The sequence below is a fragment of the Apteryx rowi genome, unplaced genomic scaffold (genome assembly GCF_003343035.1).
Source record: "Apteryx rowi isolate R43461 unplaced genomic scaffold, aptRow1 scaffold_70, whole genome shotgun sequence".
NCBI lineage: Eukaryota > Metazoa > Chordata > Aves > Apterygiformes > Apterygidae > Apteryx > Apteryx rowi.
The window spans coordinates 2,943,238-2,956,706 of NW_020450983.1; the positions used below are offsets into that span (position 1 = coordinate 2,943,238).

General features: G+C 37.0%; 1 protein-coding gene across 1 annotated transcript in view; it reads right to left on the reverse strand.

The window, feature by feature from the left end:
- PLOD2 (procollagen-lysine,2-oxoglutarate 5-dioxygenase 2) overlaps positions 1-13,469 on the reverse strand; it is a 55,324-nt gene that overhangs the window by 9,546 nt on the left and 32,309 nt on the right. Inside the window, exons 9-11 of the mRNA XM_026087032.1 lie at positions 9,236-9,361; positions 7,386-7,507; positions 638-742 (exon numbers count right to left, since the gene is read on the reverse strand). Of these exons, the coding sequence (XP_025942817.1) occupies positions 638-742; positions 7,386-7,507; positions 9,236-9,361 (353 nt within the window). The remainder of the gene's footprint in view (positions 1-637; positions 743-7,385; positions 7,508-9,235; positions 9,362-13,469) is intronic.

Sequence of the window (13,469 nt, forward strand, 5' to 3'; positions counted from 1 at the left end):
AAAAAACAAAAAAAAAACAATCCTGCACACAGCATAATGACAGAAAAAGCATCACAAAGTCAGATAACAACAACATCAACAAAAAGTGAAAGTCAAAAAGGGAAATCTAAGTTGACTAGAAAAAAAGAACAAAATAGAACTTCTGTTCCAAGGACTGTCTACTGGTAGATATATCTTGCAAAGCTTCTGCTTCTTCCAGGTCATATATCTGGCTTTTATCCTCTCTTTGTACAACAGCAAATTTTACAAAGAACATCACACGGAGCACTGGCAGGATCTTGTTTCTTGAAACAGTTTTCCCATGAGACACGATCATTTTTGGTTTAATGTACCTGAATAAAGGTACATTAACCTAAAAAGCATGTAAGATTAGTTGCAAAGTTTTCCATTGGAACAGCTTAATGAGTTCAGTTTACTACTACATAGCAAAGGTGAACATGACAGTTCCTCAGTCGGGAAGTCAGTGGCAGTAGTTACAGTAAAATAACCACTGTAGAAGGTTGAAAAAGATCTACAGAGAGAATTAATCTGGGTTTTCTTACAGTAACATGTTGAGAAAGGGATAAATAAAAAATGGGCACCCAGAAAATCCTTTCAAGCTGAAAGAAATTCAGTAAAGCCAAGAGATATACTATACCTGTTCTGTTCTATCAGTATTTTTAAAGTCTTTGGGTTTGTCAGTACAACATCTGCATCTATGCTGAAGTAATATTCGCATGCTTTATCCTGGCGACAAAGGTCCCTAAAAAGAGAAAAAGGAACGGTTAGCTCATACACGTCCACAAAAGTTCACAGAGGACGAAATACAAAAAAACCCTAACCAAATACCCTAGTCATATTTTACATTAAAAGCCCTCTGGAATGTAGCATAGTAAAAGAAAGATATCTTTAGAGTACAGTAGAGTGATACACTAAAAGCAGATTTAAAAATACAAACCAGATTCCTTATTTTTTCCCTTTAAGAAGCTAAATGACCTTTAGTGAGTTCAGTGAGATCAGCTGTGCCCTGCCCTAGTGGAATACAGACGGGGAAATCGAGTCATTACTTTACAAACCTGCTATCAGCGTAGATACCTAGGAGTAGTGAGTTAAGTGTGAAATATAAGCTTCTCTAGCAAATAACTGCATGGGGCTATAATATGGGGCTGTCTTTGTGCAAAGGTGCTACAGATGCGATCTGCTTATTGGAATAGTAGTTTAATCCTTATGGAGAGTGTAAGACAAAAGGTGGACAGAAATATGTATTTAGAGAGCTTTTCTTAGGCATTCTGTGACCTACAGGAATAACACAGTTGCTGAAGAAAAATGTAAGACAATCACAAGGGTGGTGCATGGAAATCACAAGGGTGGTGCATGGAAATCAGAATAAAAAGAAATTTCCTTTGTTCCATGCAGCAGTCATTAACCATGAGAGACCTGGTCCTCACCCGGGGTTCCACCTGTGACAACCCCAGCCAGGGTCTCCCCTAAAGCAGCAAAACCCTTCTGTTATTAACAAAAATATGATTGGAATCCATGTTTTTAATTATGAACAATGTGAAAAAATAAATGGAACAGATTTATATTTAGTTGTAGGCGAACATAACTAGAAAATTGATTAAGTTCTTCTATTTAAAAAGGTATGGTCCTTCAACTCCCCTACCCCCCCCCCTTTTTTTTTTAAGAAAATATACAGCCAGAGAGTACTACTAAAACCAGTCCAAATGTGTTTAGTGTTGAAAATCGTTCTGCTCTTCATTCACATATTAATCCAAAACATAAGGTATTAAATGAAAAGTTTTAGTGTAAGATGCACTCAATCATTCAATAATCTATTGAGAAATCTTTAAAGCCATTACTGCTTTAAACACTCTGGAAACTAAGCTGTAGTACAGATCACCCAAAATGCTAAAGCTCTAACTTCAACCTCTACAAACAAGAATAAATTCATTTAAAAAAGGGAGGTAGAAGAGAAAAATCAAGGCTGCTAATCTGACCCTACTTTGACTCATTTTTTCCCTGTTTCTTTTTATTCAGCATATCCAATCAGAAGACTGGATCATTGAACGGGAAAACTTCATATTCAAACATAATTTTCATTGCATTTCTAGGTACAAGTCATCATGTCAGATGGAAAGTATAAATCTCGCCTTTGCACTTTAAGAAGGTCACAAACGGAAGTTTCTGTAAAATACTTTCAGTTTCAGATACACAGAAAAACGGTTGAAAATTTTCTCTCAAAATTAATAAAGAAAGACAACTCATAAGAAATCCATGTTTCTTTTCTTTAGGCTTTCAATGCCGCCAAGTAGCTTTCCCAGGGAAATATAAATAATCCTGGATATTCTCATACTTTAAAGTACTACATTCTTACATTGTATGCTAACCTCTACAGATACAAAAATCCCAGATTTCATGTGAAACTATTTGTCACAGATATTCAGGCCAGGGCAAGGAACAAGAAATGGCAATTGCTTTACAGTAATACACACAGGTATAGTGGTATATCTTTTAATTTAAGTTTCATGGCTAAAAACTTTAATCTACTTGCTTTACACTCCACCTGCTCCACCCTTCTTGAAAAGAAAGGTTTATTTTTTGTGCATGACTTGAGAAAGCCATTTCAGTGCGCAACCAAAAGAAATAGCCAGTAGGAGAAGACCAAGATGCTCTGTTTGAAATATGAAATGAAGCTCAACAGATCAGTTCACAGTATTTTGCAATTACAGTGATGCTTAACTTTCCTTAAACCTTTAGCTCAGGTAGAACAGTGATCATCTAAAAAGGAAAAGCGTCACTGCTGTTTTGCACATGAAACTTTCTCCTGACATCTTCAAAGGCAGGAAATACAGGTATAATCTACTCAATTTTCTTCAGCACTGACTCATTTAAATTTTGTTGAGGCGCGATTTGAATTTGTATTTAATCCATTTGTCATTTTTATATGCAAACACAACTCCAAACATGGAGACACTCCAAACACTTTATGGGAGAGCACTCGGGCCGTTTGGCAAATCTCTCAAAAAAGGGTGCCCTCAGACCCAAGGCTGCAACATTAATTGAAAGACTCTGTGGGACATTGCTTGTCGTTTAGAATTACATTTTGCAGCCTCAGTACCCTAGAGACAGGCATCGCTATTTTCAGAACTGGATACACAAGGCCCTGCCACCCGTCCTGAAGGTAAACAAATGCAGCCACAAAAGAGACAAAGCACTAACGTCCACTTAGCTTGAGATGCAAAACTGTTGTTACCACAGTTGCTACATCCCGAAGCTACTGAACTGAGATCTGGGTGGGAAAGGCTTTTACATTCGGCAACTCTCTGAAAGTTCAAAATGCTCCTAGCTCCATAGGAGGCTGAAACCCCAAACTTCCTAAGTGTTCAGGAAAGAAGCAGCTCCAGAAAATCCAAGTCTCCAATACAAATCACGTGACATCTGGGGGATACAGATTTAAACCCATGCCCTGCCTTTAACCACAGCCAAGATTCTTGCCCTGCTTGCAGAACTAAAAAGAAGTCCTTTTGTGTCCAATTAATAGTTTATCAATACAAAATGGGAACCTTAAGAAGACACATTGACTTAATATCCTCTGATTTTCAAGCAGCACACAGGAGACACAAAATTCAGTTCTTGCTCAAAATCTAACAATGAGGTCTACCAAGTGGCAAACCGATTCTGGTCTCCCTGCTATTTCTCCTGAAACTTTTGAAAGCTTTCAATTTAAATTTTCATTAAAATGTGCACATTCCCACTAAAAGTTGAGGAAATTCACATTTTTTTTAAAAAAGTTCAGAAAAGTCCTGGCAAATTATGTTACTAATATTTTAAGGAAGAGAAAGCGAAAGAGAAAGCGAAAGAGAAAGCGAAAGAGAAAGCGAAAGAGAAAGCGAAAGAGAAAGCGAAAGAGAAAGCGAAAGAGAAAGCGAAAGAGAAAGCGAAAGAGAAAGCGAAAGAGAAAGCGAAAGAGAAAGCGAAAGAGAAAGCGAAAGAGAAAGCGAAGAGAAAGCGAAGAGAAAGCGAAGAGAAAGCGAAGAGAAAGCGAAGAGAAAGCGAAGAGAAAGAGAAGAGAAAGAGAAGAGAAAGAGAAGAGAAAGAGAAGAGAAAGAGAAGAGAAAGAGAAGAGAAAGAACCCCAAAGTCTGTAAGTGTTTTTTTTGGGGGGGAAGATTATTGAAAAAGTAAGCTTTCTGAATTTTTAATTCTATAAAGAAGTGAATAAAATCAGTTCTTATATTTCCCACTTTCTGCTATGGCTTAATATATTTCATACAGTTATCTTGCATTTTATGTCATAACATATTCTGTAACAGCTGGTTGAAGCTCGTCTTCAACAAAGACAAAAAACACAAGGATGAACTCAGAGGAGATTTTTTTTCTTAAAGCATTGGAATTGGAAAAAAAAGAACTGACTGTTAGGAACTTAAATTTATTTCTTGCAGACAAAGGCTTTAAAAGACATGAAACACTAATAGCATCTCCAAGGGATGTACATGCAGAGACAGACTACTCAGATAATGTACAACTAAACTTTCCTTCTTTTTGTACTACTTCATTTTCCTTCTCTTTACTCTAGTTCTTCCCCTTTCAGCCCATAATGAGGAAAAGTCTGCTCTCCTATTTGCCAATATTGCTGATTTGTATCAAGTCTTTGCTGATTACACGATTTAGTCTTTTTCAACAGCTATCAAACTATCTCAAAAGCTCGGGAGGGGGCTTTTCATATCAATAGGAAGCAAGAAAGTAAATGCCTCAATTATTCTTTATCATGTGAATGAGACAAGTAGAAGCTTGCTACATGGCTATGGGTCAAATTAAAAAGAAATTATTTTCCCCCACATTTATATTTACATAAAAGAGAGTCTTATTTACTGAGACCTCATCTTGATATATCACCACTTTTCACTAAGCCAAAAAAGGGAAAATAAAGTAAGGAGGAAACAGACCAATTGCATTATATGTACAAAAGCATGATACTAAGAACTGAAACTGGACCTTCAAAGTAAATAACTCTTTTCAAGTTATTAGCGGGAAAGAAGTGAAGTTATTCTGGAAGCCAGCTGAAGGGTTGAAAGCAAACAATTTTCATAGGAACTGGCTTTTCCATGAACACGCCATGCTTCTAAATTAAATTTTCTGAAGAAAAGAAAGATCCAGTTGTTCCAGAGAAGCTGATTATAACCAGAAGGGCAGCAGAACAAACCAATAGCATTCAAGAGAGTAGGCAGATGAACCGGAACTCATTTATCCTTGAGCTTATGTGGAACTGAAAGAAGCCATCAAAATTGTCCACATAAAAGAGTCAACTAATAATACCCATGATTTATGTATGATTCAATATTTTGGCATTGTCTCATTCCATATGCATTATGCTTCACATTTCTCAATACACTACACTTCTCTTTAGGACAAAACCTCTAATTAAGAGGCTCTTCAAAGCAAAAGTAACATGAGTCAAATTATATCCATACAAACATGAACACGGTCATCCATTGGAACACATCACAAGTATGATTTATCTGTCTTACACAGCAGAATTTGAAAGAATTCTATGCAAATATACATCTAAATTACTATTATTAGCCACAGATCTGCAAAGACAACACATCACATCAAAAGCCTTCACCATGTTATAAAACAAGTAGGTTCCATTAGAAGAGGAAGACAACTTTAAAGATCTTTGGGTGAGATTTAATAGAAATTCATTACACTGAAATGAAGAAATAGAAAAATAGAAGAATAAATGAATGAAGAAATAGAAATATATAAATAGAATAATAATAGAAAAATAGAAATAGGTTACACTGCAAGTTCTGCCTTATGGTGTCTATATAGCAAAGTACAAAGGGAGAAAAAGACAACTCCAGAAATTCCACCTCAGCTACATATAGCATACACTACTTCAAAAAGTTTGCAGACATGGTATGTAATTGCTTTAGAGACTATGACAAAGACAGAATGCTTCATAAACATGTGAATGGATGCTTACACTCCTACACAGACATCTGTAACGTTTCCTAGAAAAGCTTTGGGAGAGGCTTGGACCTCATCCAAACACAAGGTTCCAGTGGCTTCAGCACAACAAAACCCCATTCAAACAAATTTGCAAGAATATCACAAAGACTCAGGACTAATCCTTCATTCTTTCAGTTGATGCCCTTAGCAGTCTACGTTACATTCTTAACCTCAGATTAAGAAAGAAAAGGGCCTTCTTACATTAACTTCTCTGTTCTGTCACTGGTGGAAGACTGGGGAGAAAAGACTAACAAAAGAACTGTCCGGGAATGAAGCCTGCCCAAGGGCCACAGCAAATCTTAGTGGGATCGTGGTTTTCAAAACTCCATAATCTGGTTGATGGACCTACTAGGAGAGCTGTGAGCTGCTCTGTGATACTGGTCAGCGAGCTGCCACTGAAGAGACCCCTTGATAGGCAAGAACATGTACACAGAGGTTCAGCCAGGCCTGGCGAGTGCCAGGTGTATACAGAGAAAGTAACTCTTCCCTGGTAGAAGAAAAAGAGTGAGATGGACCATGAGGATGAAATCAGTTGTCTTTGCAACTTCTTTTTCTGGAAAGCAGAAACTTCTGGTAGAGCACTTCTAAAGGAGATTCCTGTCTCTTTGAACCACATAAAGCAACATAATTCTGTTACCTGTATGCCAAGATCCAGCTCTAACCATATGGTACTTTTATTTTATATTTAAAACAAACAAACGAAAAACCACAGGGGAAGGGGAGGGGGAATTAGGACAAAAAAGGTGCAGGTGTTAAATGCATATTGAATGCAAGATATTCTTTTATCCTAAGAAATCATTCTGTGAACACTTAGCTTGAAAAAGTTTAGGATACAAAAATAACACCAAATATATTTTTCAAGAATACAGCATAATCAGAATTTCTATTTACAACAACCTCCACCCATTTTTATAACTTCTGCTATGTGTAAGTGCTGCACAAACTGTGTTAAAGTTTGGTGTGTTGTATCATGTTTTGTTTGTATAGTGTTCTTTTTTAAAAATACTTTAGGGAGCTTATGCTCATGACAGATGTTTTAACATACATTATACTTAGTACAAATATAAATCAGAATACTCTGACATCTCTTTTGTTTCTTCATAGTCTACTATTGTCTGTGCTTCGTCAGAAGGCAAAATGACAGACCACTGGAGTAGTCCAAACCAGAGAGAAATGTTTTTACAAATGACCAACAGCTTTTTATATTGGACAGAAACCATAAAATACTCAACAGTTCATATGTTATGTTTAGTGATTGTTCCACCACAAAGCCCCCACTTTTTACTTTAAGATGCAAAATTGTTAGTATTTAAGATGAAAAATAATACACATTAAGGATGAAAAAAAGTTAGAATATGCATTGTTATAAAGGATTCATAAATTAGAAATTACATTCCCATGTTCCTGGCTTCTGCTTGACTCAGATTTTCTTCAGGTCCAACAATTTTTATATTTCTGATAATGTTCTTGGCTTTTTCCCAGAATTTCTTGATGTGCTTTTCATGGTAAACTTCCTGTAATCACATTAACATTGTTTAGAGTAAATGAAAAGTACAAATTGCTGTGAAATCACAGAGCATCCAAGTACAAATTGTATTCTATTCTAAACAAATAGACGGCAAACACAGTATTTGCAGATATTTCAGTACATCTGTCACCAAAATCAAGCTCTTCCGCTCAAAGTTTTAGCAAAAGAATGCAACACTTCAGCAGTATAAACCAAGGCAGCGCCTCCAGACCAAAGATGAAAGATTCACCAAACAGTCAGACAATGCTTTTTCAGGATACATCTTTCGCCACCTTCAGACCCTGTCCTAGAGCCCTGCCAGCACGGACGTGCGCTGACACCAGGTCGGAAGGGCTTTGCACCGGCGCGTCCCCAGCCACGGGAGGTGCCCGCACGGCGCCCACCCCGGGCCGGCCATCCTCCCCGTGTTCCCCCGCGGGGCAGGCTGGAGGGGCTGAGCGCTGCAGAGGTGGCTGGGGGTGAAATCGCGCTCGGCATTACTCCCAGTAAGGAGATTTGGAAAGGCTCGAGCCTTTTCTAGTAAAAGGAAGCGAAGAAACTTCCTGGGACCATTATGGAAAGGGGCAACTGTATCAGAAGAGGTAGAGATAGGTAGGGTACATGGCACATACTATTTATTACCTTGTTCTAAGCTGCTAAAAAACAAGTTTTTTGTGAATATTCATACAAGTATCAAATAAAAACACTCAATATTCACTCCCTCTAAAATCTAGTTATAGTGACTATTTCCTTTGATCTCTAAATACCCTACCACTCATTTAAGAGGCCTCACCAGAACGCAATAGTTCCAGACCAGGGCCTTCATTTGTAGCTTCTGCATATTATGGCTGACTTTAGAGTAATTGAAAACTTTTTTTTTTTCCCTCCCTGTAATAAAAAGGCCATTCATTTCAAATACTATGAGACTTCTGGCTGAAACAATGAAACCTAGCAGGAAAAGCCTACAATTCCTATGTGGATATCATATATATGCCTTTATCATCCCCTCACAAAAACAGACTGAAAACTTTAAAGATAAATTCTACTTCCATTACTCAGGCATGTAGTGCTATGGTATAAACAGTACTGTATGCCTAATAGGAAAGGACAGAATTATAATAATATTCTCCTGCCATTTCTCTTACGGCTCAGTCTTTCAAAGACTTGCACAAATCTGTAACCTCACTTATGCTAATAGTGCTACTGAAGTCGACAGTGAAGTCTCAGCAACAGCAGGTCCGTAGGTAATTAGAAAAAACAACACTTCAAAAATATTCAGAAATATCAGCGCAGCTGTGCTGCCATTCAGAACATACACAGACGCATCACTCTATCCCATGGCACCCAGCAGGAGCACCAGGAGAAAGGAAAATGCATTGGGGTCTCAACAAGATGAAAAGCAAATCCAATGTCAACTACTGTTTTATGTCAACTTGTACTTTTCCCAGAAGCATACACTTTAAAATACAACCTTTCTCACTATTAGAAAGAATCTAAGCAGTTTGTATAAATAGACTCTAGCAAGAATTGCTTTAATTTCTTTCAATTTTGTTCTGTGTTAATAAAATTATGCTATTTTTTCCACTTCTGCATACTGCATTATGAAAAATAAACTCTTCCTAAGCAGTTTAAATGTGCATATATATAGAACCCATATACTTTCCCCCACACACACATTCGTTCATATCATAATTTCTAAAAATGAAGCTTTGCACAATAGTTATGTAATACTTACATTATTATGAATGAAGATACTGAAGGCCTCCTTTGGGTAGTCCAGAGTCAACAGTCTGTCTAAAAATTTAGGTAGGAAAGGAGTGGGTTGTTCAATGAAAACACCAATTTTTACCCTTGGATATTCCTAAAAAAAATGATATTTTGACACAACCAATAAGACTTGCCTCCTTTCTAAGATTACTACATCATGAGACTAGTTGCTTTTTAATACAACTATATCAGGCCACACAGCTTTCAAACAAAGAAACCAGACTAACCCAAAAGTGCTATCCCCCATATTTGTATCTTCTATTCAACTTCACAAAGATAATACATTTAATATTGCTAGAACCCTCTTTAAATTTCAATAACATAAACTGCTGGTTTAAATAACACAGTAAGGTTTTTAAGTTCTTACATATACAAAAAAATAAAACAATTGCAAAAAAAAAGTATTCAGGGAAATGCGCCTAAATCTATGTGGCAACTTCATTATTTTTGAAAGTAACATCTGTACATATTAAATTTTATTTAACAAGAAAAAAATAGGGAAAGACTTATTTTTAAAAAAAGTAATTAAATAATAAATACCACAAAATATTTTTCTCAATTGTACTTTAAGCCAAAGATGGCCATACCTTTATTTTTACTTTTGTATGCACTAACTCGCCCTCTTTCTGCTGCCGACTGAGTTTTGCACTACTTCCCTACTGATTGATTTTATCAAGACTTTTGATGAACCAAGTATCTCCCCTTGTACCCAAGGATACTGAGATTTATCCACCTTATTTTAGTCCTTTAAACAAATTTTCAAAATCATCCAGTACTAGTTATTAGCACTGTTTAGGATGGTAATTTTTTGCTCAAAACAAATGGTAACAGTAGCAGCCAAGTTGCATACTATTTACAAGTTTACAAAAAGTACTATACTGACTTAATTAAAAATGGATGACAAGGTGGTGAGAAAAGGTCATATATGGCTTATATTATAGATTGTATTTGTTCTCTTTTTAATTCACATCTTTTAAATCCCTGGGTAATATATCCATGGGTATTAATCCCTGGGTAATGTGAGCACTACTTAAACAAACCTAGACATCACTTTTGTATGTATTCCTAAAATATACTATTACCTTACTTGAGATGAAGAAATTTAGCCTTCAAAGGCCTCTATTCCCACACACAAAGAAATGTACTGATTAAACAAAACTAGTTTTTCCCATCTCTAAAACAGACAGTTAATAGTCTTAGAGAGAAACCACAGATGAGTACAAAAGATTGCAAGTTAGTTTTCCTTAAGCAAGTCAAAGCCACTTGAAAAGTGTCTGGATAAGAGATCAGTACATGTTGAAATTTCACAAAGTCAATGCTTACATAGGAAATTCAGAAACGTACTGGCAAATGTACCAGATAGGAAACATTAAGCACCAATGTTTACCCAGACTACCTCCTATTCACAACTTAATCTCCAAACTGAACGTGCATTCATGCAGGCACGCTAATAATTTCAAAAGAGTTGATGAAGACATGTACACCAACTTGTCTTTAAAAAGTAGCTGATATTCTCAGGGAACTACTCCACTGAGACTAGTGTCATGGTAACTGATACCCTTGACTGCAAGCGATGAAGGAGATTTATCAAGAAAGCAGTGTGTGCCATAAAGCTTAATAAGCTGAAGATACCCATGTGCTACCAATAACAGAACTGCTGTTAATATAATTTCAAATTCTATGTCCTGGAAAATATGGGGACAAGTGGCAAAGAGAAGCAAATTCAGATTGGAACTGCAAAGGTTATAGGGAAAATTGGGAATTGCTAATACTCCTTTCATACACTGAAATGAATTGCTTGGCTATGATTTCCAACATTGTAGACTAAAATCTCGGGGGTGTAACCAAAGCAAAATAGTGTTTAAAATATCAGAGTACAAATTCCTGAGAGCTGCTCTCCCAGCATTTCTTCTCAAAGCAGAGAGTTCATGGATCCAGATCCCAGTTTACTATATTATAAAAAGCTGTCACTGCATAATCTGAATCTAGGTCAGAACATACAATTTTAATACTCAGTATTTTGACTCTCTCAGATCTGCAATTTTGCTTCTTCCCAATTAAGCCTGAGCAAAAACCTTTCCAGAACACCCAGTCTGCACTGGGATGTTACGTTTCAACTGACATTTTCTCATTTTCACGAAGGCCGTATGTTTGCCTTTTCAAGTTTACTCTTTCACAAGCATTAGGAAAGCATATGACAATTTGCTGAAAAATACAAGATACTACTCTGTGTAGTTATTTCGAGACAAAGTCTGAGAGCCCTTTCCACAAGATTTGCCAGAGAAGCAAGAGGCTGAAATGAGGTTGCTCCTTCCATTCTGCGATGGGAAGTGTCCAGACCAGAAACAAACTTAAGGATTTAAGAAGCAGCTGTAGGGAGACTACATTTTGCCATCCAATCCAATTTAGGTTTTAATTAAGGGGAAAGAAAAAAAAATGGCAGAAGTCTACATGCATTGTGTCAAGCTCTGTTCTTCAATTTATTTACCAGCACCCTGCTTCCACCTGAGCGATTAGCTAATTTGAGGCTGACCTGGGCTGTTTAACATTAGCAGCAGAACTCAGTTACCGCGAGTGTTTCCACAGCAAGCCCTCGGTCGTGCCTTTGGCTTTTCGGCTCATCCATCACAGAGCGGCTTGCATAAAACCATGGCAGTTCTCCCACCCCCTCTGCCTTGCGTGCACCCACGCCTAACCATCACAGAAGGAAGGTTATGCCTGTGCCCGTGACGGGAAGCACTATTATTTCATCTGCTTGTTCTACCTAGAGCTTACTGGCTTTCTACCACGGAAGTAAAGGTCTGTAGGTATGCCCAACCCGAAACATTAAAACAGCAACACCTAAGCTCATCATGTCGACTCGTGCTAGAGTTCATCTAAAGCAACCGAAACCCTAAAACGTAGTTGGAATCAATAAATTTGATCCTCTACTTGCTTGTGAAAAAAAAAACTACTAACACCTCACAAGATAGGGGCATATCAATGCAGAAAGTTAGATAAAACAGTACAGAAAGGATCATGGTAAAGATTCACAGCTGGTATTGCTCCTTTTACGAAAGATTTCTTGTTAAGTAGTAAACGGCCAGGCCTGAACAGAAAGTGTGTTCAGAAAGTGAAATATCACTTATACTCAGAAAAGCCAAAAGTAAACTCTTCCACAGAGGCCAAGAAAAAGTCTCGCTATTCCTTCTGGCAGAATAAGTGAGGTATGAAGTCCAAAGAATGAATTATAGTAAAGGAAGACAACTTCCAGAAAGATGTGCTCAAACTATAAGAAGCTATCCAGTAAATCACTGCTAGTTACTTCTCATTACTAGTTTTAACTGCTCCCCAACCATGTTTTAATTGCCCACACGGTTAGGAAAAACTTAAATAACTTCTTTCCTCAGGTTAACTTTAAGTTAGATTTGGGAGTGCAAACACTCATAATTTCACTAGAACATCATCTGAATGTACTTTCAAGGCAAAACAATAATTAAAAAAAAATATATAAGAAGAAGCTGAAAGTGATTACAATTCCAGCAATAGCTTTTTGAATTTATATCCCAGTCCCTAAGATGCTTACTGTCCAGAAAGTCTTTCACTTTGTCCTTTAGTCACAGGGATCATAAGCCACCAGTTGTTTCAAGCTATCCCCATTTTTCATGACCCCCCTAAGCCTTCCTCTCGTATCTTCACTACAGAACTGAAACGAAACATGCAGCTGCTGTCTTAATGTCTAGATACCTAGTCTTATATTTTTACACTGTAGATCTTTGCATATACTGTGTCTGAAATGTGTTAGTACAAACTGAAAAATACGTAAGGACATTGGAGATGTCATACTTGGAGCCAAAGAGCAAAAATAAATTCCTAAAAACTGGATACACACACACCTACCTGTGTATGTTTGTCCTATGAAAATTCATAATGTTGTGAACTGATATCAGATCTCAATTACATCAGACCTGCTATACAGATATATGTTTGCATATACAACAATACAGGTATCTATATCACCCTTCACGAGGTAAAGCAGTAAAAATTTTAAGTGCTGTGACTATTCCTCTAGCCTGTTCAGGAACCAGTAACTGTAATCATATTACAGGTAACTGCTGATCTCTATTTGTAACACAGAGTATTAAACTGTTGCATATCCTAGTCTTGTATAAATCTTCACATAAAAAGACAACAGTATTTAAAGAGCTTCCATGCTTCCCAGA